The sequence below is a fragment of the Meriones unguiculatus genome, chromosome 2 (genome assembly GCF_030254825.1).
Source record: "Meriones unguiculatus strain TT.TT164.6M chromosome 2, Bangor_MerUng_6.1, whole genome shotgun sequence".
NCBI lineage: Eukaryota > Metazoa > Chordata > Mammalia > Rodentia > Muridae > Meriones > Meriones unguiculatus.
The window spans coordinates 124,188,741-124,213,568 of NC_083350.1; the positions used below are offsets into that span (position 1 = coordinate 124,188,741).

The 24,828-nt window shown below is 36.1% G+C and overlaps 1 protein-coding gene across 1 annotated transcript in view; it reads left to right on the forward strand.

Annotated features, from left to right (window-relative positions):
• Positions 1–24,828, forward strand: part of Zfc3h1 (zinc finger C3H1-type containing) — a 53,266-nt gene that overhangs the window by 15,721 nt on the left and 12,717 nt on the right. The window contains exons 4-23 of the mRNA XM_021644844.2: positions 648–846; positions 1,836–2,059; positions 4,919–5,039; positions 7,391–7,488; positions 10,133–10,342; positions 10,533–10,697; positions 11,403–11,540; positions 12,111–12,232; positions 12,588–12,737; positions 14,021–14,195; positions 14,683–14,814; positions 15,370–15,912; positions 16,005–16,114; positions 17,253–17,384; positions 17,483–17,604; positions 19,025–19,126; positions 19,325–19,444; positions 20,513–20,696; positions 22,560–22,746; positions 24,052–24,240. Of these exons, the coding sequence (XP_021500519.1) occupies positions 648–846; positions 1,836–2,059; positions 4,919–5,039; positions 7,391–7,488; positions 10,133–10,342; positions 10,533–10,697; positions 11,403–11,540; positions 12,111–12,232; positions 12,588–12,737; positions 14,021–14,195; positions 14,683–14,814; positions 15,370–15,912; positions 16,005–16,114; positions 17,253–17,384; positions 17,483–17,604; positions 19,025–19,126; positions 19,325–19,444; positions 20,513–20,696; positions 22,560–22,746; positions 24,052–24,240 (3,423 nt within the window). The remainder of the gene's footprint in view (positions 1–647; positions 847–1,835; positions 2,060–4,918; positions 5,040–7,390; positions 7,489–10,132; positions 10,343–10,532; positions 10,698–11,402; positions 11,541–12,110; positions 12,233–12,587; positions 12,738–14,020; positions 14,196–14,682; positions 14,815–15,369; positions 15,913–16,004; positions 16,115–17,252; positions 17,385–17,482; positions 17,605–19,024; positions 19,127–19,324; positions 19,445–20,512; positions 20,697–22,559; positions 22,747–24,051; positions 24,241–24,828) is intronic.

Sequence of the window (24,828 nt, forward strand, 5' to 3'; positions counted from 1 at the left end):
TAACATTTGAAAGGTAGAGTGAAAAAAAGTTAGGAAGTTATTTTAGTTAGAAAACTTTTCTCAAACATGTGCTTTTAAGATAATCCTATTTTAATTTCTTTGAAAAAAAGTGGGTATTCAAAACATTTGAAATATTCAATGAACACTCATACTTAGAACATAAAATATTCCAATGCAAACTAATGAGTACGTCCTTTTCCATCTGCAATAACATTAAAAAGTTAACATTGTCCTTGGTATTATAACATTGTCCTTGGTATTCCTTTTTTGTACTGCAGTCAGGTAAGTCACTTCACTCTTCATTGCCCTGACTTCTTGCTGTTGTCCACTTCAATCTTTCAAGTTTGCGTAGCCTCTAAAATGTTGTCCAACTCTTAATTTTCCTCGTTTGCTTTCATCTCGGCATATTTACATACAAACCAATAATTTCTACCAAGTCATCTTCTGTTTTTGTTGTAAGAATTAAATTAGTCTTGGTTTATAGAAGGTAAATTAATTTTCCTTATTTTATCCATATTTTCATTTAAATATCTGTTTTTATACTAACTTTAAATTTTCATTAAGTTGGTGAAAGATTCAAGTTTGACAAAATGTTTAAAGTTAAGTAATAGAATTTAAAAATTGTAAATTTTTTTTCTGTTTTAAAGAAACTTGGTGAAGATGAAGAGGAACTATCTGAATTACAACTTCGTCTTTTGGCCCTTCAGTCAGCTAGTAAGAAATGGCAACAGAAAGAACAGCAGGTGATGAAAGAAAGCAAAGAAAAACTGACCAAGACCAAAACTGTACAGCAGAAAGCCAAAACCAGCACAAAAGCTCATTCAGCCAAGAAAGTCAGCACCACAGGTGATCATTTCTCTTCAGTTATTTGTCTTGTAGTTTCTAGTTTTTAATTCAGAGATTTGTTTTTAAGAAAGAAAATTACTCTTAAAAAAAATAAAAAAACCAAAAACCAAAACCCAAAACAAACAGAAAAACCCAAACCAAAAATTGAAAGTCGAAACAAACATTAAAAAAAAAAAAAGAAAACTAATAACACAAACAATGTAAAACCAAACAAAACAAAAAAAATCTTCCCCAAACAAAAAATTGTACAAAACAACACGGAGTCTGTTTTTTGTATGCTAACTACTCTTGGTCATGGAGTCTAGGCACTTGGAGTGTGTAATGAGAACATAAAGTTGGACAGGGATGTGGGTAGATCAGAGAGGGGAAAGAATATTATGAAATGTATTAAAATTTTTTAATTTATATTTTATATAAATTATATTTTATATTTTATGTACATTGTGAAGGTGTCAGATCCCTTGGAACTGGGGTTACAGACAATTGTGAACTGCCATGTGGGTGCTGGGAATTGAACCCAGGTCCTTTGGAAGAGCAGACACAGTGCTTTTAACCACTGAGCCATCTCTTCAGCCCTTAATTTTTTTTTAAATTAAAACATTTTATTTTATGTGTATGAGTATTTTGCTGAATCACGTCATGTCTGGTGCCTGCGGAGGCCAAAAAAGGGCATGAGATCCCCTGGAGCTGGAGTTACAGATGGTTGTGAGCTGGGAATTGAACCTGGATCTTCTTGCTCTTAACTTCTAAGCCATCTCGCCAGTTATATAATTTGGGGAGTTTTGAATTTGGGAAATTGCGGAGTCCTAAATTGGCTGATAATCCTGTTATAAATAGAATTTAGGGAGGACCAATAGTATATGTGTATATTAGTTGTATATTCGTATATGTTATTGATGATATAAAAATACTGTTTAAGTCTCTTTTCATTTAAAAAGTTTTAACTTTTAGTTACTAGATAACTGACATTCTGTGTTTTTCATGGGAAGCTAAACAAGCATTACGGAAACAGCAGACGAAGGCGTGGAAGAAACTCCAGCAACAGAAAGAACAGGAGAGACAGAAAGAAGAGGACCAGCGGAAACAGGCAGAAGAAGAAGAGAGGAGGAAAAGAGAAGAAGAAATCAGAAAAATCAGAGACCTTTCAAATCAGGAAGAACAGTACAATCGATTCATGAAATTGGTTGGTGGGAAGAGAAGATCAAGAAGTAAAGTAAGAAATGTAGAGCAGTCACATCAAAATGTGCAGAAATCATGAAAATTACATTCATGCATTCATTCATTTTTTTTTGAGGGTCAGTACATGTGTACCACAGTGTGCATGCGGAGACTAAAGGGCAACTTCCAGGGTCAGCTCTCCTACTACATGGGTCCTGGTGACTTGTGAACTCTGGTCATGTGCTTTGTAGGCAGTAAGTGCCTTCATCACTGAGTCATCTACTTGGCCCAGAATGTTTGTGTTTAAGAGTCTTATTATTATTTTATTATTATTTAGTATTTCATTGTGTAAAGGTACCACAATTTCTGTACCCATTCCTCTGGTGAGGGACATCTAGGTTGTTTCTAGCTTCTGGCTATTATGAATAGAGCTGCTGTGAACATGGTTGTGCAAATGTCCTTGTGTCCTTGAGCATCTTTTGGATATATGCCTAGGAGTGGCATAGCTGGATCTTGAGGTAGCACTGTTTGTAATTTTCTGAGAAAGTGCCAGATTGATATCCAAAGTGGTTGTACCAGTTTACATTCCCACAAGCAATGGAGGAGGGTTCCCCTTTCTCCACATCCTCTCCAGCACGTATTGGCACTTGAGTTTTTGATCTTAGCCATTCTGATGGGTGTAAGGTGAAATCTCAGGGTTGAGAAGAATGATACCAAGAACAATGCATGAAGAGGACCTAAAACCCTAGCTCAGATGTAGCCTATAGACTTAGTCTCCAAGTGAGGTCCCTAGTAAGGAGAGTAGGGACTTTCTCTGGTGTGAGCTTAGTGGCAGGCTCTCTGATCACCTTCCCCTTGCGGGGTACATCCTTGCCAGGCCACAGAGGAAGACAATGCAACCACTCCTGATGAGACCTGATAGGCTAGGGTCAAATAGAACGGGAGGAGGTCCTCCCTTATCAGTGGACTAGGGGAGGGTAGGATTGGGAGGAGACGAGGGAAGGGGCCACAGCCAGGATACAAACTGAATAAATTGTAATAAATGATAATAAAAAAAGGAAAATAAAAATAGAAAAATATTTCAAAGATCCAATCAACTAAGGAAAACTGTAAATACTTAGTGTTTTAGAGCTTGTATATATAGAGCTTTTTTCTTTGTATGTGAGAGAATGTGTGTTGTGTGCACATGGTATGCTCACTGTTTCAGGTGCATGTAGAGGACACAAATTGATATCAGTATGTGCTCTTCAAACACTTCTCCACTTTATGTCCCCCCCACCCCACCAAGACAGTGTTTCTCTGTGTAGCCCTGGCTGTCCTGGAACTCACTCTGTACTCCAGGCTGGCCTAGAACTCAGAGATCTGCCTGACTCTGCCTCCTGAGTGCTGGGATTAAAGGCGTGCACCACCACCACTACCACCATCACTACCGGGCCACTTAATGTTTTTGAGACAGGGTCTCACTCAGATCTTCATGTGTGTATAGGAAACCTTTTACCTACTAAGTCCCTTCCATTAGTCCTATAAATAATTTTGGGAGTGAAAGTCAGATATAATTGGGAACAAATCCTCACAGTTATAGATTAGAAAAAATGGAAAGTTTGAAACTTTAACAATTTCATTATTTCAGCTGGGCCTGGCACTGTACTCCATCATTTCAGCTGCTTGGGAGGTTAAAGTGGGAAGATCACACATCCTGGTAGCTTAGTGGGACACTGTCTCAAATTAGAAAGTTTCAGAGAAGCCCCGACCTCACTCTGCTTTAAGCATTTTGATCATCTTCTATTTAGAAAAAATTTTTCTATTTAGAAAAATTACAGTAAGGTTCTAATATGAAAATGGCTGTTTCTTGTGGAGCAGCGTGGATTAGTGTTTTATTGTTTACTATACAGAGTGAGAAATGCGGAGAAAAATTGGTATGTACTAATTTGTAGTATACTAAGTCATTCTATAGTAATGACTTCATTGCCCCTGGCTATTTTGTAGTTAGACTTACCATGTGTTGAGCATTGTTTTATGTCATTGACATTAGCCGAGTGAACCATTTACCCTCATAGGTGCTTTCAGGAGCTGAGAGAGCTAATATTTGACCTGGTACACCAGTGATGATATCATGAGTATACTAACTAAATGTAGAGACTTAAACAGTAAGAGTTTTTTTAAGGAAAGAGTCAAGGGGGAGCTTCCTTTAGGCAAGGATTTTAATTATTTATAATTTAAGACTTATACAATAGAGTAGTTGTTCAGAGATTAAGTATTGTATTATTCGTATATTATCATCTCTGCATAGGTTTTTTGGTTTTTGTTATAAACTCTGTGAGTAAAAAATAAGATAAATCATACCACATATACATGTGAATCAAGTCTGTGGTTTTCCAATACTGTTGATTATAACTAAAATGTTCTTGACTTTTCTGTGTGTGTCCTCTTACGTGCGTACCTGATGCTTGTGAAGACTAGAGGAGAACATTGGATCCTCTATAACTAGGGTTCTGAGCTACCATATGGGTACTGGGAATTGCCCAGTGCTCTTAGCCACTGAGCCATTTCTCCAGGTCCTACTTATAAATATATATATATATATATATATATATATAGTCTCATATCATAATTGTGATGCTAAAATGACCATTTTCCTTCTAGTTTCATGCCTAAACAATAACTGTTAGAAGGATTTTGTAATTGGTTTTTGATTTTTAGAGGAATCCCAATTACTTAGTAGTGGCTTAGTCAGTGGGGTGGGGATTCATCTGTGTAGACAATACATGGCTGTCATAGAAACTTTGCAGGCTTGATGTCATTGATATGTTTCATAGTATAATAATTTTGGGTATTTGTCCATAAAAGATAATTAGCATCTCTTTTGTGATAAGTAGCCGAACAATAGCTAAGAAAATGTTTGTTGTATTCTTAGTCTTCAGATCCTGACCTGAGGCGATCTTTAGAAAAGCAGCCTGATAGTGGAGGTGGCATTTATCAATATGATAACTATGAAGAAGTTGCTATGGATACAGATAGTGAAACCAGTTCTCCAGGTAGGATCCAAAACTTTGGAACGTTTTTATAATCACAATTAAGCTACTCAAAACCTTGGAAGAAATGTACATTAATGAACTTGAGATTTACTGATAGGTTTTATACAATACTGTAAAATCTTAGAGTAAACCTCTGATTTATACTTTTAACCTTTATTTTCAATTGTGTTTTCTCAAGAGAGGCTTTACATTATTAAATCTTTTTCCAACTTTGTTGAGTAATTTGATCTAAAATATGAAGATTGTGGAATTGTGTCATGAGTGCTGGGATTAAACCTGTGAGCTACCATACCCAGCTCAGGCAGTTTTTTTTTTTTAATTAATTACAGTTTATTCACTTTGTATCCCCCCCTGTAGCTCCCTCCCTTCTCTCCTCCTAATTCTACCCTTCCTCCCTCTTCCTTACCCATGACCCTCCCCCAGTCCACTGATAAGGGAGGTCCTCCTCCCCTTCCCTCCGATCCTAGTCTATCAGGTCTCATCAGGAGTGGCTGCATTGTCTTCCTTTGTGGCCTAGAAGGTTGCTCTTCTCTCAGGGGGAAGTGATCAAAGAGCAGGCCAATCAGTTCCTGTCAGAGATAGTCTCTGTTCCCATTACTATGTAATCCACTTGGACACTGAAATGCCATGGACTATACCTCTGTGCAGGGGTTCCAGGCCATCTCCGTCAGTGGTCCTTGGCTGGAGTATCAGTCCAAAAGTGCCCAAACTGGATCTGTTACTCTCCTTGTGGAGCTCCTGTCCTCTCCAGGTCTTACTATCTCCCACTTCTTTCTTAAGATTCCCTGCACTCTGCCCAAAGTTTGGCTATGAGTCTCAGCATCTGTCAGGCAGTTTTTGTGATACTCAGATGTGATTGGCTACGAGACTTATTGTCTTACTAATTCTAAACACCTGCACCTGAGGCAGGACAACACTACATTTGGCATTTGAGAAGCTGGAGGACTTAAGAGATCAGATGACCCGACCCATATTACTTCTCCATGTGGTCATGTTGTGAGACCAAATCAAAACAAGACTCCAGTTCCATGGATGTAGACTAGAGAAAAAATAGAATTATATAACATGTGATGTTTATCAAGTATTCAGTTTTAGGATATTGTTTTAGCTGATATTAATCTTACATTATGTTTTTGACAGTTAAAGGAAAGGTTGGTCTGTAGTTTTATTTTCAGGTACTTGGAGATGATCCATTGGATTAACAACATTATTAACTTCTCATAATCTGTAAAATAACTTAACGCGTGCTTTTAGATCATTTTAAAAAAGTTTTATAGAGAAATACATACTTGGTGCTTTGTCAGATTTTAACTTCTTTATAGTCTTAGGGATTTATTGTATCACGTGTGTTTGTCTCTCTCTCCCTCCCGTCTCCTCTCTTTCCTCTTAGGTTTCTGAGATATTGTACAGGTATTCCTTAAACTTCTTGGGCAGCCCAGGCTGTTCTTGAAACTGATTCTTCTCTATTTGTCAAGTACTGAGACTATAGGCATGTTTACCACATCTGGCTGATACTCATATTTTTAAGAAAGAGCAGTGTGATTAAGGTTAACATGTACAGGCTACACAGAGAAACCCTGTCTTGAAAAACCAAAAGGAAAAGAAAAATATACTCAGAATTTAGGCTTTGAACCAGCAGTATGAAAGGCAGATGTTGTCTCTGTATTGACTTGTGAAATGACTAGGAAAAGAAAACATAGGCTAAACTGTGAAAAAATTCTATTGGTTACATAGAGTATATAGTCCTCATTCATATGTATATAGTCCTCATTGTTAGTTCCATTTCAAATTTTTAAAATCATGTCCTTATTTTCCGTAGGTGCATATTAAGGGAAGAATGAAGTCATATTGTTCTGCTTACTGCAGGCGCTTTTTTGAAGGATTTTTAAATAATTTATTTCATCATTTTGTGAAAATTATGTTTTAAAAAGTGTGCTCTATTCTCTGTTAGCACTATTAGGTTTACTACCTAATAGTGAAGTGGTGGGAAGGTGTCTCTTTGTTTTGTTCGAGACCGTTTCCCTTTGTAGCCCAGCTGGCTTCAGACTGGTCATCCTCTTGTCTTAACCTGCTGAACCTTGGGATTGATTATAGGCATATGTTACAGTGCCTAACAAAAAGTGAATTTTCAGGAATTAAATGTCAGCTTAAAGGGAACATTAAGCTTTATGATGTGAGAACAATTTTATATGGTTAGAGTAGGATGCATGGGGTTTAAGATTTATCACAAACTTATGAAGTATAATTTGCACTCTGCCTAGGTATTAGTCTCCTCAAGCGTGTATACTTACTATGTACCTGTTGAAACATTTTACTAAACTTCTGTTTAATTTTTTTTTTCTTCCAAACAGCACCTTCTCCAGTACAACCACCATTTTTCTCTGAATGTTCATTGGGTTATTTTTCTTCAGCACCATCTGTTTCTTTGCCTCCACCAGCTCAGGTTTCAGTAAGTAAAAACTAAGTGTGATTTCAAAGAAGATTACTATGTATCTTCTAATTGTTTTTTTTTTTTTTTTGAAAACTGACACAAATTGCTTGGTTTTAAGAGGGCTGAAAAATTGTAATCACTAGAATTAATAGCTAGATATATGCAGAATTAAGCAGTTGTTTAGCTATCCACTTGGTAGTTTTTGGAAACCAAAGCTCATTTTAATTTTATATTTTAATTTTATATTGGTTTTAGTTCTTTCTTTTCTTTGCCTCTCAAATAATTGCTACTCAGAAAATTTATTCCAAAGCAGAATAAAAATTGTAATTGTTGATTTTATTTTATTGGTTTCTTTTCTTTTTTTTTGTTTTTTGAGACGGGGTCTACAGCCCTGAGTGTTCTAGAACTCATAAGAGTGGCCTCAAGCTCACAGAGAGCCCCTGCTGCTACTTCCCAAGTACTAGGATTAAAGGCGTGCCCTGAAATTTTTTTAAATAAATTAAGATTTAAATAGGGTCCTTACTCTTCTTTGGGTAACCAGTTATTTTTAACTTGGAAATCAAGCAAAAGAAGTATATTACTATAGAAATTAAGCCATTTTTATTTACTTTTTAAAGTACATTTATATGTGTGTGTGTGTGTGTGTGTAAGTATAGGTGTATGTTGTTTGCCCATGTGTGTGTGTATACATGCATGTATACATGTGTGTGTTTCCGTGTGCAAGCACTACAGTGTAGAATATCTTTGTTTCTCTCCTTCCACCACTTGGGTTCTAGACCTGCTTTAGCCCATTGAGACATCTTTCCAGCACTCATCTCTAAAGAGTTATCAATCACCTTGTTTTTGTTTTGAGACAGGGTCTTACAGTATATCCCTGGCTGGCCTGTAACTCACTGTGTAAATGAAAATTGCCTCAGAGATCAGCCTAACTCCGCCTCTAAGCACTGTGGTTAAAGGTGCCTGCCACCACTCTGGGCAGCATCAACCCACTTTTAAGAAAAAAAGAAAAGGAGAGGAATCACAAAATAAAGATTTTCAGCTCTTCTAGATTGAGAACATATAGAGATAAAACAGTGTCATCTACTACGTAAGAGAACTTTTCCATTGAAAATTTTATTGGTAAATGTTTGGTATATTATAGGGCGAGTGTATGGTGAGGAAAATTAAAATGTTTTCTTTTGGAATGAGTAATGAATGAGCTAAAATGTGATGAGAATTATTGGGAAGTCTTTGAAGCAAAAGCATCTAGACTAAGGAATCTGGAAAATCAAGTTTCCAATGTAATCTCTTAAGATATCATTTTTTACAAGGATTTTAAGGGATGCTGGACAAGGTACTGTAGGCTCTTACTCCTATAGTCCTCTTGATTTGTAATTTCATTTTAGTGCTATGTGGAAAATGTTACACTAAAATATTTTTTCTTTATTATTATTATTTATTACAATTTATTCAGTTTGTATCCTGATGTGGTCCCCTCCCTGGTCTCCTCCCAGTCTCACCCTCTCTCCTCTTGTGCCCTTCCCCTAGTCCATTGATAGGGGAGGTCCTCCTCCCCTTCTATTTGACCCTAGCTTATCAGGTCTCATCAGGACTGGCTGCATTGTCTTCCTCTGTGGCCTGGCAAGGGTGCACCCACTGAGGGTGAGTTGATCAGAGAGCCAGCCACTGAGTTCATGCCAGAAACAGCCCCTGCTCCCCTTACTAGGGAACCCACTTGGAGACTGAGTCTCTGGGCTACATCTGAGCAGCAGTTTTATGTTCTCTCCATGCGTAGTCCTTGGTTGGGATATCAAGCTCTGCAGGCTCCCCAGGGCCCAGTTTTTTTTTTTTTTTTTTTTCCCTCTGGTGGTCTCCTTTTGGAGCTCCTGTCCCCTCCAGGTCTCTCTATCTCCTTCTTCTCTCATAAAATTCCACGCCCTCTGCCCAAAGATTGACTATGAGTCTCAGCCTCTGCTTCTCCTTTGATACCCTTTGATACCTCAATCAGTAGAGACTCTCAGATGTCCTCTGTGGTAGGCATGTCCTGGTCCCCGTCTTCTCCTGCTTCCGATGTTTATCACGTTTGCCCTTCTGAATGAGGATTGAACATCTCCCCTAGGATCTTCCTTGTTGTTTAGCTTCTTTAGGAGTATAGATTTTATTTTAACTTTATTCTTTTTAATCTTTATTCTTTTTAATCTGTCCCTAAGTGTGGTTATGCAGTCCTTTAGTTCCAGTGCTTGTGAGGAGCCGGCAGGCAGATCTCTGAGTTGGAGGTCAGTCTGGTCTGCAAAGTGAGTTCCAGGATGTCCAGGGCTGCATGCACAGTGAGACCCTGCCTAGAAATACATATATGCTTTAACATGAATTTAGCATGGGGATTTTGTTTTTTTTTTAAACTTGATGACCTTGTCTAATTTGATTCTTATACCTGCTAGAATTTTAAATCTAGATAAGGACAGAAACAGAGTTGTTTACATTTATATAATTACTGTGGAATTTATAAATGTTTCAAATGTTGTTAATTGCAAAAGCAAAATTTTCATGGTTGAATATTAAATTCTAGGCTATTTAGCATTGAGTTGTAGATAATATTTACATCAATATACCTAGAAAAAAAATAATACTGCTGCACAGACGTTTGAAGTTACTAAAGTTTACATTTCAATGATTTCTTGAACAGTCTGTGCCATCTTTGAACCAGCCTTACGGGGAAGGCTTGTGTGTTTCTCTTGAGCCGCTACCTCCACTTCCACCATTGCCACCTCTCCCACCTGAAGATCCAGAGCAGCCTCCAAAACCACCTTTTGCAGATGAAGAGGAGGAGGAAGAAATGCTCCTTCGAGAGGAATTACTTAAATCTCTAGCAAATAAAAGAGCTTTTAAGCCAGAGGTAATTTAGTGCCTGACCCTCTAGGTGGTGCTCTTGCACCTATCATTAGGATGGTTCTATTTTGGTCTGCATGCTTGGGGTGTTTAGCAGACTTTTCAGCACAGTTAGGATAAATGTAATATTATTTTACTCAAAATTTCTAAAGATGACAGATGTGTCTTTTTATTTGGAAATGCTTTTTTCTTATTAGGAAACGTCCAGTAATAGTGACCCACCTTCACCTCCGGTTCTGAACAATTCTCAGCCTTTGTCAAGAAGCAATCTATCAATAGTCAGTATTAATACAGTGTCTCAGCCTAGGATACAGAATCCAAAGTTTCACAGAGGACCTCGTCTTCCACGAACTGTGATCTCGGTAAAAACAAGTATAAGACTCTATTTTTATTCAAACAGCTTATTAGAATTATTTTTACTGTTCTGTTCTCACCATATAGTTCATTTGTATACAAAAATAAATTCTTGTATAAACACAAATGAAAAAGTTTAAAGAAGCTTGAAGTAAGAATATGATGTTCACTTGAATTAGGTAGGATTTGGTGATGGTGTGTTTGAGGATGTATTTTGCTCAGAGTGGTAGTTATTTTTTCTTCTCCTCTTTTTAAAGAACTTTAATTGACCCGTTTTTGGTCTTTTCTGGTGTCAGTTTTAACAATGGGCTATCTAAAAAAATTGCTCTCTTTACTCTTTAAAAAAATTTTTAATGGGACTGGGAATTGAACCCAGACCCACATCTACAATAGGCAAGCTACTCTTTTATTTATTTATTCCATGCATTCTTTTTTTTTTTTTTTTTACTATGGAGCTATGGAGACAGAATCTCACTGAATTGCACAGGCAGGCTTTTAACATAACTAGTGGGAATGCATGCCTATGGCCAGGCCAAGTGACCCAGCCTTTTATAACATTCATAATTTCAACCACAGATCATACTACAATGGAAGAATTCATTTGTGATTTTTATTAAGGAAGTTGATCTGATTCTGGTGGTACATGTAATGGAACATGGAAAATCAAGAAAAAGCTTTTACTACTATGTGTAACAAATACATTGTTCTTGTAGCTTCCTAAACATAAATCAGTGGTTGTAACACTGAATGATTCAGATGATAGTGAGTCTGATGGAGAAGCTTCCAAGTCAACCAACAGTGTTTTTGGTGGATTAGAGTCCATGATCAAAGAAGCAAGACGAACTGCTGAGGTATGTGCTATAAGTAATGGTGAAAGACAGTTCATGTATTTGCATCATTAAAATTAATTTTGTGCCTGAAAAAAAAGTAGACCTTAGGGTTCAGGCATTTTTACTACAATGATTTCTAGGAAAAGTATTTGTGGTTTTAGTACTTATATAATGAAGTATCTGTGGATTAGGTAGATTTTACTGTTTTGAAAATTCGCTTTGTGTTTCTAATTACCTACTTCCTTCTCAAAATAGTAAAATGACTTCATTTCTCTGTATACACAGGAATGTATACAAGGGAATGTTGTCTAGCACTGTATTCTATTAACTGAAACACCGGTTTTAAACTAACAAAATCTGTAGTCCTCTCGGTTTTTTTCTGTTCCAGTAGTTAGTCAGATATGATTCAGTTCAATATTTTTAAAAAATAGGTTTTGACTAGATAGAGTATATAGTGACAACTAGCCTGTTAGGAATGTGGATATTATATTTCTAAATATCTTAGTATATTATGGGTTATAACATAAAAAATAAGTATCATGGTAGAATATTTGAAAGCTGCTGATCTGGTTGACTTCAAATATTTTTTAGCAAGCTTCAAAACCCAAAGTACCTCCAAAATCTGAAAAAGAGAATGACCCTCTGCGAACACCTGAAGCTTTGCCTGAAGAGAAGAAGATGGAATATAGATTGTTAAAAGAAGAGATTGCCAAGTAAGTGAGGTTTTATGTGATTCACTATAGGGTAGTGTTTGTTGAAGTTTCTTTTATCTCTACAAGCTATGACTCTGGAATATGAGTGATGATGATTTTATCTTAGTTACAGAGTTAGTGGTAGGATTTATAAATGGGGAGGTTAGTTTTCATCTAGCAACTTAAATACAGTGAGGTAACAACCAGCTTAGGAAACACAGAAGAACCATACTGTTAGCTCTGAATGCCACATGCCAACTTGAGCCTACATACTGGTTATATATTCTGTATCATTAACATGTATTTTATAAAACTATCTTTTAAAGAAAATGGTGTTGGTTTATGCTTTGGCCTAATTCATCTCTCTCAAATTTAGTCGTGAGAAACAACGTTTGATCAAATCAGATCAACTGAAGACAAGTTCATCATCCCCAGCAAACTCAGATGTTGAAATGGATGGGATTGGTAGAATAGCAATGGTTACCAAGCAAGTTGCGGATGCAGAAGCAAAGCTTAAAAAACACAAGTGAGTCTCATTCAGTGTCTGAGTATCCCGTCATTTATCTATTTGTGCCTAGATTGGAGGATCTTTATTTATATTTATACTTGTATATGTCATTAGTAACTACAATAGGATTACAATTTTTCTCCCACAGTCCTTTCCCCTCCCTACACCAGTGATAGGCAGGTTACATGTTGTCCCCTCCCACTTCCCCAGAGTCTTAAAACATCTGTCCAGGGATAAGTTAGGCATCTGAATAGGAGCATGCATGTGAGAGGGGAGGTTTTCTGGGCAGCCCCTGGATCACTATAGACACATGATAGAACTATAGCAGTTATTCATTCTGTTGACTCACACATTTATGAATTTAATCAGTATTTTAGCTAAAGATACCAAGACCATGAAGGAAGGTTGTCAGACTGAATCAAAGCTTATCCATTGCTAAAATCATTTGTGAGTTTCTTCATTTTAGAACATTAAAAACTTTCGGAATAAGTATTTTAGAACATCTTCATTGGAAGCATATTTTTATCTTTTTGAGAAAATACATTCATATAACTTATATTGGAGAGAGAGAGAGAGAGAGAGAGAGAGAGAGAGAGAAAGAGTGTATTTTTGAGGTGTGTGTAGACAAGGCTGGCCTCAAATGGTAGTCTTCATGCCTCTGCTTCCTAAGTGCTGGAATTAGAAGCATGTGTTATTACTACCCTATTTACTTACGTTATTAAAAGTGGTAATAGTTACTGTTGGTCTAATGAATAATGTTAATACTGTCTGCACTTCTAAGTTAACTCTTATAATTGTTCATATTTAAATAGCCCAGTGACTTTTTAAAGACAAGCTTTTAACTAGTCATCTGTAGCTCTTACATTGTTTATAGCTTCATTTCTAACATTTCAGACCTCTGGTATTCTTTTTGTGACTCATGAAAATGAATGTAATTGTGATTTTTTTTTTCTTTTTAAACAAAAGCAACATAAACACTGCAAGATGGTATGAAGACACTACAGATGTCTGTTCTGTTTTCCCTTTTGAGAAAGACATTAGATATTAAGTATTCTGAGCACAATATATTTTCAAAGTGTTTATAATGTATTTTGTTTTTGATGTTTCTCTTGTGCTAAACTATTTTATAACATGTAAGACTCAGTTTATGAACGAACAGAGTTGTTTCTTTCAAAGTATTTGCATTTCAGATAAAAATTGTTAAAATATATTATTATGTTATTACTTTGAAAATTTTCTGTTCTGATGGTGTTGGTCTGCTAGTTTGGAAACCAATAAGAATTTTGTTATTTACCATTCAGGATTCTCTTGATTAAAGATGAATCAGTTTTAAAGAATTTAGTACTGCAAGAAGCCAAGAAGAAAGAGTCTGTTCGAAATGCTGAAGCAAAAATTACAAAACTTACAGAACAACTTCAGGCAGCTGAGAAAATCCTCAGTGTTAACAGAATATTTTTGAAGAAGCTCCAAGAACAAGTAATGCTCTTTTTTAAAAAAAATTAAATATTGTAGTATGTTAACCGCATTTTTAAAGAAAGAGTTCAGTTTTGTTCCTGTGTATGTGTGTCTGTTGTCTGCCATGTGTGCTGGTGTTCACTAAAGTCAGCCAGACACTGTATCCCCTGAGCTGGAGTTAAAAGAGGTTGTGAGCTGCTGGAGTTGGGTGCTGGGAAATGACTCCAGCCCTCTGGAAAAGCAGTTAACTGCTGAGCTATTTTTCCAGCCCCAGTACTGTATGTTTGTATAGGCTGTTTTTGTTGTTGTTGTTGTTGTTGTTTGGTTTGTTTTTTCCTCTAAAGCGAAGGGGGAAAGACGGAACCTAAGCTGTCAACATTTATGTAACTTGTTGGTCTCTTAGTGAGACATACTGTTAGGATGTTTTTACTTTGAGTTGTATGCTTCTAGAGCTATTGTGTTTGATAGGGTATTTCCTAAGATTTTCATTTATGTTTTCCATTTTCAGATTCACAGAGTTCAACAGCGGGTTACCATTAAGAAAGCTTTGACACTCAAGTATGGAGAAGAGCTTGCTCGGGCAAAGGCAGTGGCTAGTAAAGAACTAGGAAAACGCAAACTGGAACAAGATCGCCTTGGAGTAAGTTGCTTGTAGGAATAATTTTGAGAAAGCAGTTTTCTGTTTGTGCTTGGTTTTTTCAGACAGGGATTCTCTGTGTAGCTTTGGCTATTATAGAACTCACTCTGTAGACCAGGCTGGCCTCAGACTCACAGATATCTGTCTCTGTCTCCCAAGTGCTGGGATTAAAGGCATGAAACACCACTGCTTGGCTGTTTTTTATTGTTGTTGTTGTTTTGTTTTATACAACTAAACTAAGAGTTGTATAAAATAACTTGCTTTGCTGCAAATTCAAAGAGAACAGATGATATTATTTGATATACAATCTACAGTTTGTTTTTATATGATACTCATGTTTTTGGATGCTTCTAAAATTTATTTTGCATTGGCTTTAGTTTTTGTTGTTCGTAGATTAATTAGCAAAAGTGTGTTGTTGTCTTGTTAAACTGTTTGGCTACCCTTGTCAGGTTTGTTTTGTAATATTGGTATTATATTCTAGTGATACCACAGTTACCTTGTGAGAAGTTGTGTATGATTGCATAAAGTGCTATAAAATATTTACTTTTTTTTTCACAGCCAAACAAAATAATGAGACTGGATAATTCTCCAATATCTAGTCCAAGAAAGCATTCAGCAGAACTAATTGCTATGGAAAAAAGACGATTACAGAAGCTAGAATATGAATATGCCTTGAAAATTCAAAAGTTAAAAGAAGCTCGAGCGCTCAAAGCAAAGGAACAACAAAATCTTGTTCCCGTTGTGGAAGAGGAACCTGAGTTTTCTTTACCTCAACCCTCACTTCATGATCTGACACAGGATAAATTAACCTTGGACACAGAAGAAAATGATGTTGATGATGAAGTTTTGTCAGGTTCAAACAGAGAACGAAGAAGATCCTTCCTAGAGGCTAAGGCTTTCACTAAACCCAACCTTAAGCACACTGACACACCTAACAAGGAGTGCATAAACAAGCTTAGTAAGAATCCTGTAGAAAAGCCCGAACTCTTTCTAGGCTTAGAAATAGGTGAATTACAAAAATTGTATTCAAAAGCTGACAGCCTAAAACAGTTGATTTTAAAAACTACCACAGGCATTACAGAAAAGGTTTTGCATGGTCAGGTAAGTGTCATTTTATATTCTCTATAAAATGTAGGATTTACCTGATACCTCACTTGACGTGTGGGATTCCTGTGGTTTTGCTTGTTCTGCAGGAGATCTCTGTGGATGTGGATTTTGTTACAGCACTGAGTAAGACAGCAGAAGTAAAACCATGTCCATTCAGACCGTACCAGAGCCCTCTTCTTGTCTTCAAATCCTACAGGTAGAAAAGAAAGTTTCAGGGTTACCCTGGCCTTTAATGCTTTATCTGCATATGAATTAATAAATACAAGCATTTGAATTATGGTCATTGAAAAACAAAACCTTTTTATAGGAGACAAAATATGTATTGCTTTTGTTTTCAAATTATATCAGAAAGGGATATTTAGGGTATTCTATGGGTTCCAATTCTAGGTTACTGTTTAGTATTTTAGGAATAGAGTCTTGTGAGAATTTTTATTTATTCATTCATTTATTAACATTTTTTAAGATAGAGTCTCACTACATAGTCTAACTAAACTGGAACTTGCTCTTTAATCTCAGACTTGAAGTAATACTCTTGCTTCTGCCTCTCAAGGGCTAGTATTACAGATGTGTCCTACCATTCCTGGACAGTGAATATTTTTTAATTTGAGCACTCTTCAGTTGTCATTGGTCAGCCTTCATAATACTGATTTAGGAATTCTTAGGTGGCCAGTGTTGTTGTCCCACAACATTTTCAGAATGCTAGACATTGTGGGCTATTAAATGGGTATGGTTTTGTGATAAAATTATAAAGCACTTACTAGGTAGTATAGGCTCCTATTTTAGCATTTGTGTTGGCTGTATAACGTATACAAGAAATACCAGTAAATAGCATTTTGTTGTGTGGTAAGAAAAAACAAAACTGCTAGAATTTAGCATTATTTATGCATTTTCTTTTGTATTATAAATAGTTTTAAAGTTTTTGGCTGTTTGTTTATGCTTGGAATTGAACTTAGTACCTCATACATGATAGGCAGGTACTCTACCACTGTGAATGCTTCCCAGGTCAGGTTTTGTTTTTGTTTTGTTGTTGTTTTGTTTTTGATTTGATGTAGCCTTCCTGTTTCAGCTCAGCTTTCTTTGAACTCAGCTTCCCAAATGCTGAGAAACAGTTGTATACACCTCACTGAGTTTTCTACTTGACATCTCTCATATTCCCGTTATAAAAGTAGTTTATTCCTATTAATTATATTGACTATTTGTAGTTACTTTTAGTGTTTGATTTAATTAATAAGCAGGTGTTGAATTTTAATTGATAAAGAAAATTTTTTAAGAAAATATCTAGTTCTCAAAAAAAAATGTGTGGACTTTAATGTGCCTATCCATTTTCTTTCTAGATTTAGTCCTTACTACAGAACCAAGGAAAAACTTCCCCTAAGTTCAGTATCATACAGTAATATGATTGAGCCAGATCAGTGTTTCTGCCGTTTTGATTTAACAGGGACATGTAATGATGATGATTGTCAGTGGTGAGTAGTTTTAATTTAGAAGAAATTTCTAGAGAGTCATAATTTTCTGATTTTGATAAGTATACATTTTCTTTTTTTTGTGCCTTCTTTTTTTTTAGGCAGCATATACAAGACTATACACTTAGCCGAAAACAGTTGTTCCAGGACATTCTGTCATATAATCTGTCTTTGATTGGCTGTTCAGAGACAAGCACTGATGAGGAAATAGCTTCTGCAACAGGTTTGTATAGTTCTTTGTTGAACTTTAGGAAATTTAAAAATATCATACATAAGTTTATGACATTTTAAACAGCTAATAATTTAATGTACTCACCTGTGACACTTATCTAGATCTGCCCTATAGAACACAATAGTCACTAACCTCATTGGACTTTAAAGGAAAATTTAAATAAAAGCACAGTTCATCAGTCTTTGTAGCCACACTTCAAGTACTGGGTAGCCAAGTGGCAAGTGCTGGCCTAGAGATTTAATTCATTACCATTGTTACAGAAAGTGTCTTAGTCATCTAAATGGTTCAGTTTAGTATGTTGCAGTAAGTTAAAAAGGGAGTGTTGGGCTATACAATGTTTATTATTTTCCCTATAATTATCATGGCACTGTTATCTAACCCACTATCACAAATAATAAGACATAAACACCTGTTAGATTTATAACTGCCTTATTTACCTTATGCGGGGCAGATATTTCACTTACACTGTCTCAGTATCCTCACCATTCATTTCCCAACTCTCATCCAAAGCCATCCACCTTAATCCTCAATTGGATAACCTTTCATGCATAATCCCATGATATTTGCTTTTATTCTTTATCTGAGCCTTTCCACACCATCATTGGAGTCCTTTCTCTATTCCCACATGTTTTTTTTTTTTAAGATTTATTTATTCATTTATTTAGTTACTTAATATATATGAATGCTCTATCTGCATGTATCTCTGCACACCAGAAGAGGGCATTAAATCACATTGCAGATGGTTGTGAGCCACCATGTTGGTGCTGGGAATTGAACTCAGGACCTCTAGAAGAGCAGACAGAGCTCTTAACTGCTGAGCCATCTCTCCAGCCCCCCCACATGTTTTTTTCTCCACGCTAACCTAACATTTGTGTGACATTTTACTAATGTTTCTAGCATAGGCTCTTGTTTTCTTTTGCTATTTTCAAAAGCATTGGGACTAAACATTATCTTGGCTGTGGCCTCTAAGTTTTAATATAGAAATCATAGATTACAAGCAAACACTTGTGGTCTAGTATTGGTGAATTTCTTCTCAGATTTTGGTGCCAAATAATAAGTCTTTTTGGATTAAACGAATTAATTTTTTTTTTTAATCAATATCCAGAATGATTGTAAAGTCATTGAACTCACTTGATTTTTCCTCCTTTGGGCCTTCTACTTTTACTTAATAATGTACTTCATTTTAGTTCATGAGCTGCCAACCCCTGTTCTTACTGTGGTGTGGTTGGGAAGGATTTGTCATAGTAATTAAGCTAACCATAAGCCTTGCTTTTTAATAGGTCATAGGCGTTACTGACTAGTGCTATACGTGGCTTAAGTCTTAATTACTCTTTTCTCTGTAATTTTTAATTAGTGTAGTTATTGCCACTAAATTTTTACAATGAATATAGTATCACTATTTTATTTTCAGAAAAGTATGTTGAAAAACTTTTTGGAGTAAACAAAGACCGAATGTCAATGGACCAGATGGCTGTTCTCCTTGTTAGCAATGTTAATGAAAGTAAAGGTCATAGTAAGTATATGTGTGTGTGTATGTGTGTGTGTGTGTGTGTGTGTATGCAAGTTTCTTCCTTCTGTATGATTGCAGACTGTCTGGCATTATGTTCTTAAAGTAAATGTCTGTTACTACAATTATCCAATAAATGTAGTAGTCTTCAAAACAATAAAAAAATAGTTACATAAATTAACAATCTTCTCCTGTCTATGTTAGCACCTCCATTTACAACTTACAAAGATAAAAGAAAATGGAAGCCAAAGTTTTGTAGAAAACCTGTATCAGACAATAGTTGCAGCAGTGATGATGAACAGTCTACAGGACCAATTAAGTATGGTAAGCTACGTCACTTGACGTCGAGAGTTACTTAGTGGTGTTCTCAGTGTTGGAGCACTGACCGTTTTAGCCTGTGTTATAAAATGTGTTTTTTTAAACTTGTGTCATTGGTGTTTTTTACTGTCTTAAATGCGATGCCCTTCATGCTTGCAGTAACAGGTATTCGTTGTGCAGAACTGACCCTGACATTGTAGGACTATTTTATTCATGCTTCTTGCTCAATGAATGGGAGGAACACTTTTAATAAATATGATGCCTCATGTATTTGCAAACATTCTTTAATGGCATAATCTCATTTAAAATCCACTGCTTTGCCTGTGTCCTTGAAAGCACATGCTTTTTTTGTTTGCTTTATTTTGGAGTCTATTTGGAATCTGCAGTGTGTGTGTATGTGTGTGTGTGCTCGTGCACATACATGCATGTGTTTGAAATTAGTGTGAAGAAAATGATACATAAATGATTGTCTCATTGTTGAGTCTGTCTTGCATTTTTATTTCTAGTTTGCAGAATTTGTAGATTAATAATGAAGTCCAGGTATAATCATGTGCTTATTTGTGTTTATGTAACAGTTTTGTAGTTGAGCTGGAGAAGAAATATTTTGTAAATTTTAACTTAATAAGTAGCTTTCCTCCCCTTCTCCTCGTCCCAAGTCTCATGTAGCCAGGGCTTTCCTTGAACTCCTAATCTTCCTGCCTCTACCTCTGGAGTGCTGGGTTTATAGGTATGTGCCATTGTGACTGCATTTCTGTTTAGTTTAGTTTTTGAATTATAATTCACAATTGAGTTATCTGTGGTATCGATGGTATCACTTAAACTTAACATAATTAACGTGCTTTATATAGTTTACCAGCAGATTATACTTGTAGTTTATCAGCTGAGTCCTGTTTATTCTTATTTTCCTCATGTTGAAACAACACCATTTTTCTAACATAAGTGTGTTGATTTGGATGGTTGTTTATCTGACAGTTCCACGTTAGAGCTGAAATCACTTGACTACCTGTAACTAGAATCTTAGCAATGAGAACACCTTTTTCCTTGGGTTGTTGAAAGATGTACTTGTTCTTCCAGCCTTCCGACCAGAGAACCAAATGAATGTTCCAGCTTTGGATACTGTTGTCACTCCAGATGATGTTAGATATTTTACCAGTGAAACTGATGACATTGCTAATTTAGAAGCAAGTGTACTTGAAAATCCATCACATGTACAACTTTGGCTTAAACTCGCATACAAGTGCCTGAATCAAAATGAAGGGTAGGTCAGCTTCAATTTGTTTTTAAATATTTGTATATTTTTTTAAAAGCTTGTATTTACTTATGTGTATTAGTGCTCCATCTGTATGCCTAAGGAAGGCATCAGATCTCAGTGTAGATGGTTCTGAGCCACCATGTGGTTGCCGGGAATTGAACTCAGGACCTCTGGAAAAGTAGACACTTCTCTTAACCACTGAGCTATTTCTCCTGCCCCTGAAATATTTATATCTTTATTTTTTATTTTATTTCAACACTGTTCATCCAAGTTTCCTTATTATTATCAATGGAGTCTTGTGTTTTGGCGACAGGGTCTCACTTTAACTGAGGCTGGCCTGAAACTCACTTCATGACCCAGGCAATCCTGCTTCAGACTCCCAAGTACTGACTTAGCATGTGTGAGCCACCATAGCTGGTTGAGTATTTATTTTTTTGAAAGATGGTTTCATGTGGTCTTGATTGGCCTGCAACTTGCTTTGTAGTTTAGGATGCTCTTGATGAACTTCTGGTCTTTCTCTTTCTACTTCGCAAGTACTGGGATTATAGGTAGATTCCATCATATCTAGCTTTGAATCTTTTTGTTTTTGTTTTTTTTTTTTTTTTTTTTTTTGACAAAGCCAAAAGTATTCTATTAAACCTAGTAGAAAAGTTGAAGAGTAGAGCTTCATTTTGTGTTCGGGGCTCAGTGGTAAATTATACTGAAGTTTGCTGCACAGGGATGACATCTTTAATACTAACAATTGAATTTCTGAGTTTGAGGCCAGCCTGGTCTACATAGTGAGTTCCAGGCCAGCCAAGGCGACATAGTGAAACCCTGTCTTAAAAACCAAAAAGGGAAAGAAAAGTCTTTTAGTAAAATTATGATGAGAATGAAAAAGGTTAAATTTTAGATTAGTTTGCAGTGGAGATTTAAGTTTATTTAACCATCTTCAAATTCTGATGGAATTGATCTTTTCTCTATGTGTGGTTATATTCAATTTAAGATAAGCAATATATTTCACAGCTAGTAATTTACTCTTAGCTTCTGCTTTTTAACAGAGCAAGCCAGGAATTAATCGTCACAATGTAATTTTAAAGTATAATATATTTTTAAAAGTAGTCTACTGGGAAAGACCTGTCTTAAAACGTGGTGTGAAACCTGTTAAATAAGGCAAGGGCTGCAGAGTGCCGATAGACTGCACACTCCTGAACATGGCCTTATCTAACTTGCCTGTGTGTTGTTTCCATGAGAATGGTGTAAGTGACAGTGATTTCTTGTTGGAGTCATTGAGTAAAGGACAAAAGAACTGTACATTGCCCTATGAATAAGATCACGAGAGGATTATCGTCTTCCAAAGATAGCATGCCCTGGAGCTGAAAAGCACTATTATGTTGAAAGCTTTGATATTTTGTGCTGGCAGTAGCTCGCCTGGGAGAGAGTTGTTTAACGTTCCATGTTTTCAAACACTATAAATCATAAAAGGTATTGCTGAATATGGATGTAGATTACATTTGAACTGATAATCTTAGTGCTTTTATTATACTTTATTTTTTTATCTGTGGTAAATGCTTAAAAAGAAATTATTTAGTTTATGGGAAATCAGGACTTTTGGGCTTTGACAGACATGATTTGAAATCCCAGTTTATTTTTATTTCAGTGATCTTAGGTTCTTGTAAGTTCTAAGAGAAAGCAGAGTCTTTCTTTAGTTCATTTGATTAGCCCTGTATAGATGTTAAATGTTTAATATTTTATTTATTTAGGTTTATACTGCTGGTGATTGAGCCTGTTGCAATGTGCCTGCTAGGCACATGCTGTTAAACTGAGCTTCAGCCTGAGCTGCTCAGCATCTCATAACAAAACACTTTGCTCATTCTTTTAAATATACAGACAGTGTTCAGAATCTTTGGATTCTGCGTTAAATGTACTGGCTCGAGCACTGGAAAACAATAAAGACAATCCAGAAATTTGGTGCCATTACCTCAGATTGTTCTCAAAAAGAGGGACCAAGGAGGAGGTGCAGGAAATGTGTGAAACGGCTGTTGAGTATGCTCCTGACTATCAAAGCTTTTGGACTGTGAGTAGAAAAGATAATAGTCATGGGGATGTACACTGTGGTTGTAATTCCCTGCAGCATCTTAATATAGTATGTAGATTTATTTACTATTTAATACTAATAACTATCCAGTACTCAGATTCTCATCACATCTCTGTAGGGGTAGATTTTTGACTGAACAGGAGAAATACGTAAAGGATATATATGGTTGGGTTTTTAAGCTTATTGTTTAAAGAAAAAAATTATTAGACAAACTTATGCAGTTTTTATTTTAACAAAGTTAAGGGAATTTCACAAAGCATAAAAAATTTTTACTCAAATTTCTTCTGTTGTGTAAAATTATGATTGCTGGAATTTGTTTAATTTGTCTTCATTCTTTATGAAAATAAGTCTTACCTGTATATAATTTTTGCTAGTGCTTGACCTTTCTTTGAAAATAGTTTTTCTTATCCATACTTGAACTGGCAATTGATCCATTTTTGAAATAGATTCATATTTGTTAAATACTTGAACTTCTGTCCCCTGAATTCAGGAACCATTAACTGCAGGTAAGTTTTCAGATGAATGTGTAGTCATGTCTTTTTTTGGTTCTTAATCAGCTGGGATTTAAAACTAGATTCTTGTAAACGATAAGTGCCCAGTCACCACTAAGTTACATCCCAGTTCTATAAACAGATTTATCAGAACTGTGTTTGTTTGTTTTTTCTGTGAGATATGATTTCCTGTGTGGGTTAGGCTGTCTTTAAATTTGTTTGGTTTTTAATGTCTTACATTTCTAATACAGATGCTCTTTTATTTTTTATTTAATGAATGAGTGTTGTACCTGAGTGTATGTCTACGTACCACTTGTGTCTGGTGCCCTTTGATGCCAGAGGGCATGGAAGTCCCTGGGACTGGAATACAGACCATTGTGAACTATTGTATAGGTGGTGGGAATTGAACCTAGGATACTTGGAGAAGCTCTGAACTGCTGAGTTCTTTCTCCAGCCCACAGATGCTATTCTTAAGTTTTTAAATAGTCACATTCCTACGCAATGCAGATTGTGTATGATCATAAACCTAAGCTCCATGTCTCCATCATGATCTTGTCACTGTATCGATTCAGAGGAAGGAAGTACAGTTACTCTCAGTGATGACTGAGAGGGTGTGATTCTATGTTCTAATATGTGACAGAAGGGCAGATCTGGGACAATGGAAAGTACAACTATACATTTAGTAGTTATTCTTCTCATAAATTGTCTGTTGAAACATAGTGTCTTAATTGAAAGACAATTTGCAGTTTTTTCCTATAAAGCAATATTAATTATGTGAAAACCTTTTGATCAGTTTCTACACCTAGAAAGCACCTTTGAAGAAAAGGATTACGTATGTGAGAGGATGGTGGAGTTTCTGATGGGAGCAGCCAAGCGGGAACTATCAGATATTCTGTCCTTTCAGCTTTTGGAGGCTCTTTTGTTTAGAGTTCAGCTACATATATTCACTGGGAGATACCAAAGTGCACTTGCAATTTTACAGGTAAACACTTATCATAGTATTTAATCTCATTTTGGAGAGCATGTGTAGGTCTAAGACATTAGTAGCACTGTTGAATTGTAAAGGAATGGGCTTTGGTTTAGAAATCTTGTCATTTACAAATAAGTTGTGGTGACATTCTACTTTTTGATTGGCATACTGCCTTTTTAAAAGTTCTTATGGGGTTTACATGGAAAGATTGTGTTAGGTACTTTCCAGCTAAGCCTTAAAGTATGATCTAAAAGAATCGGTCCATAATAAAAATCATCTGTATTGATGTGGGCTGCTGGGCCAGGGGGGGGTACTTTAAGTGTAAGGGAACTTAGTACTTTTCATCTTATTTCATTATTATGTCATTAGCTTTAAGGTGGTGACGTCTGTGCTCATCTCAGGATTTGGCATTTAAAAATTTGGTGCCAATAAAAGTTTTCACTTATAAGCTGGGTGGTGGTGGTGGTGGTGGTGGTGGTGGTGGTGGTGGTGGTGATGGTGGTGGTGATGCCGGTGATGCCTTTAATCCCAGCAATGAGGAGGCAAAGGCAAGCGGATCTATGTGAGTTCAAGGCCAGCCTGGTCTACAGAGGGAGTTTC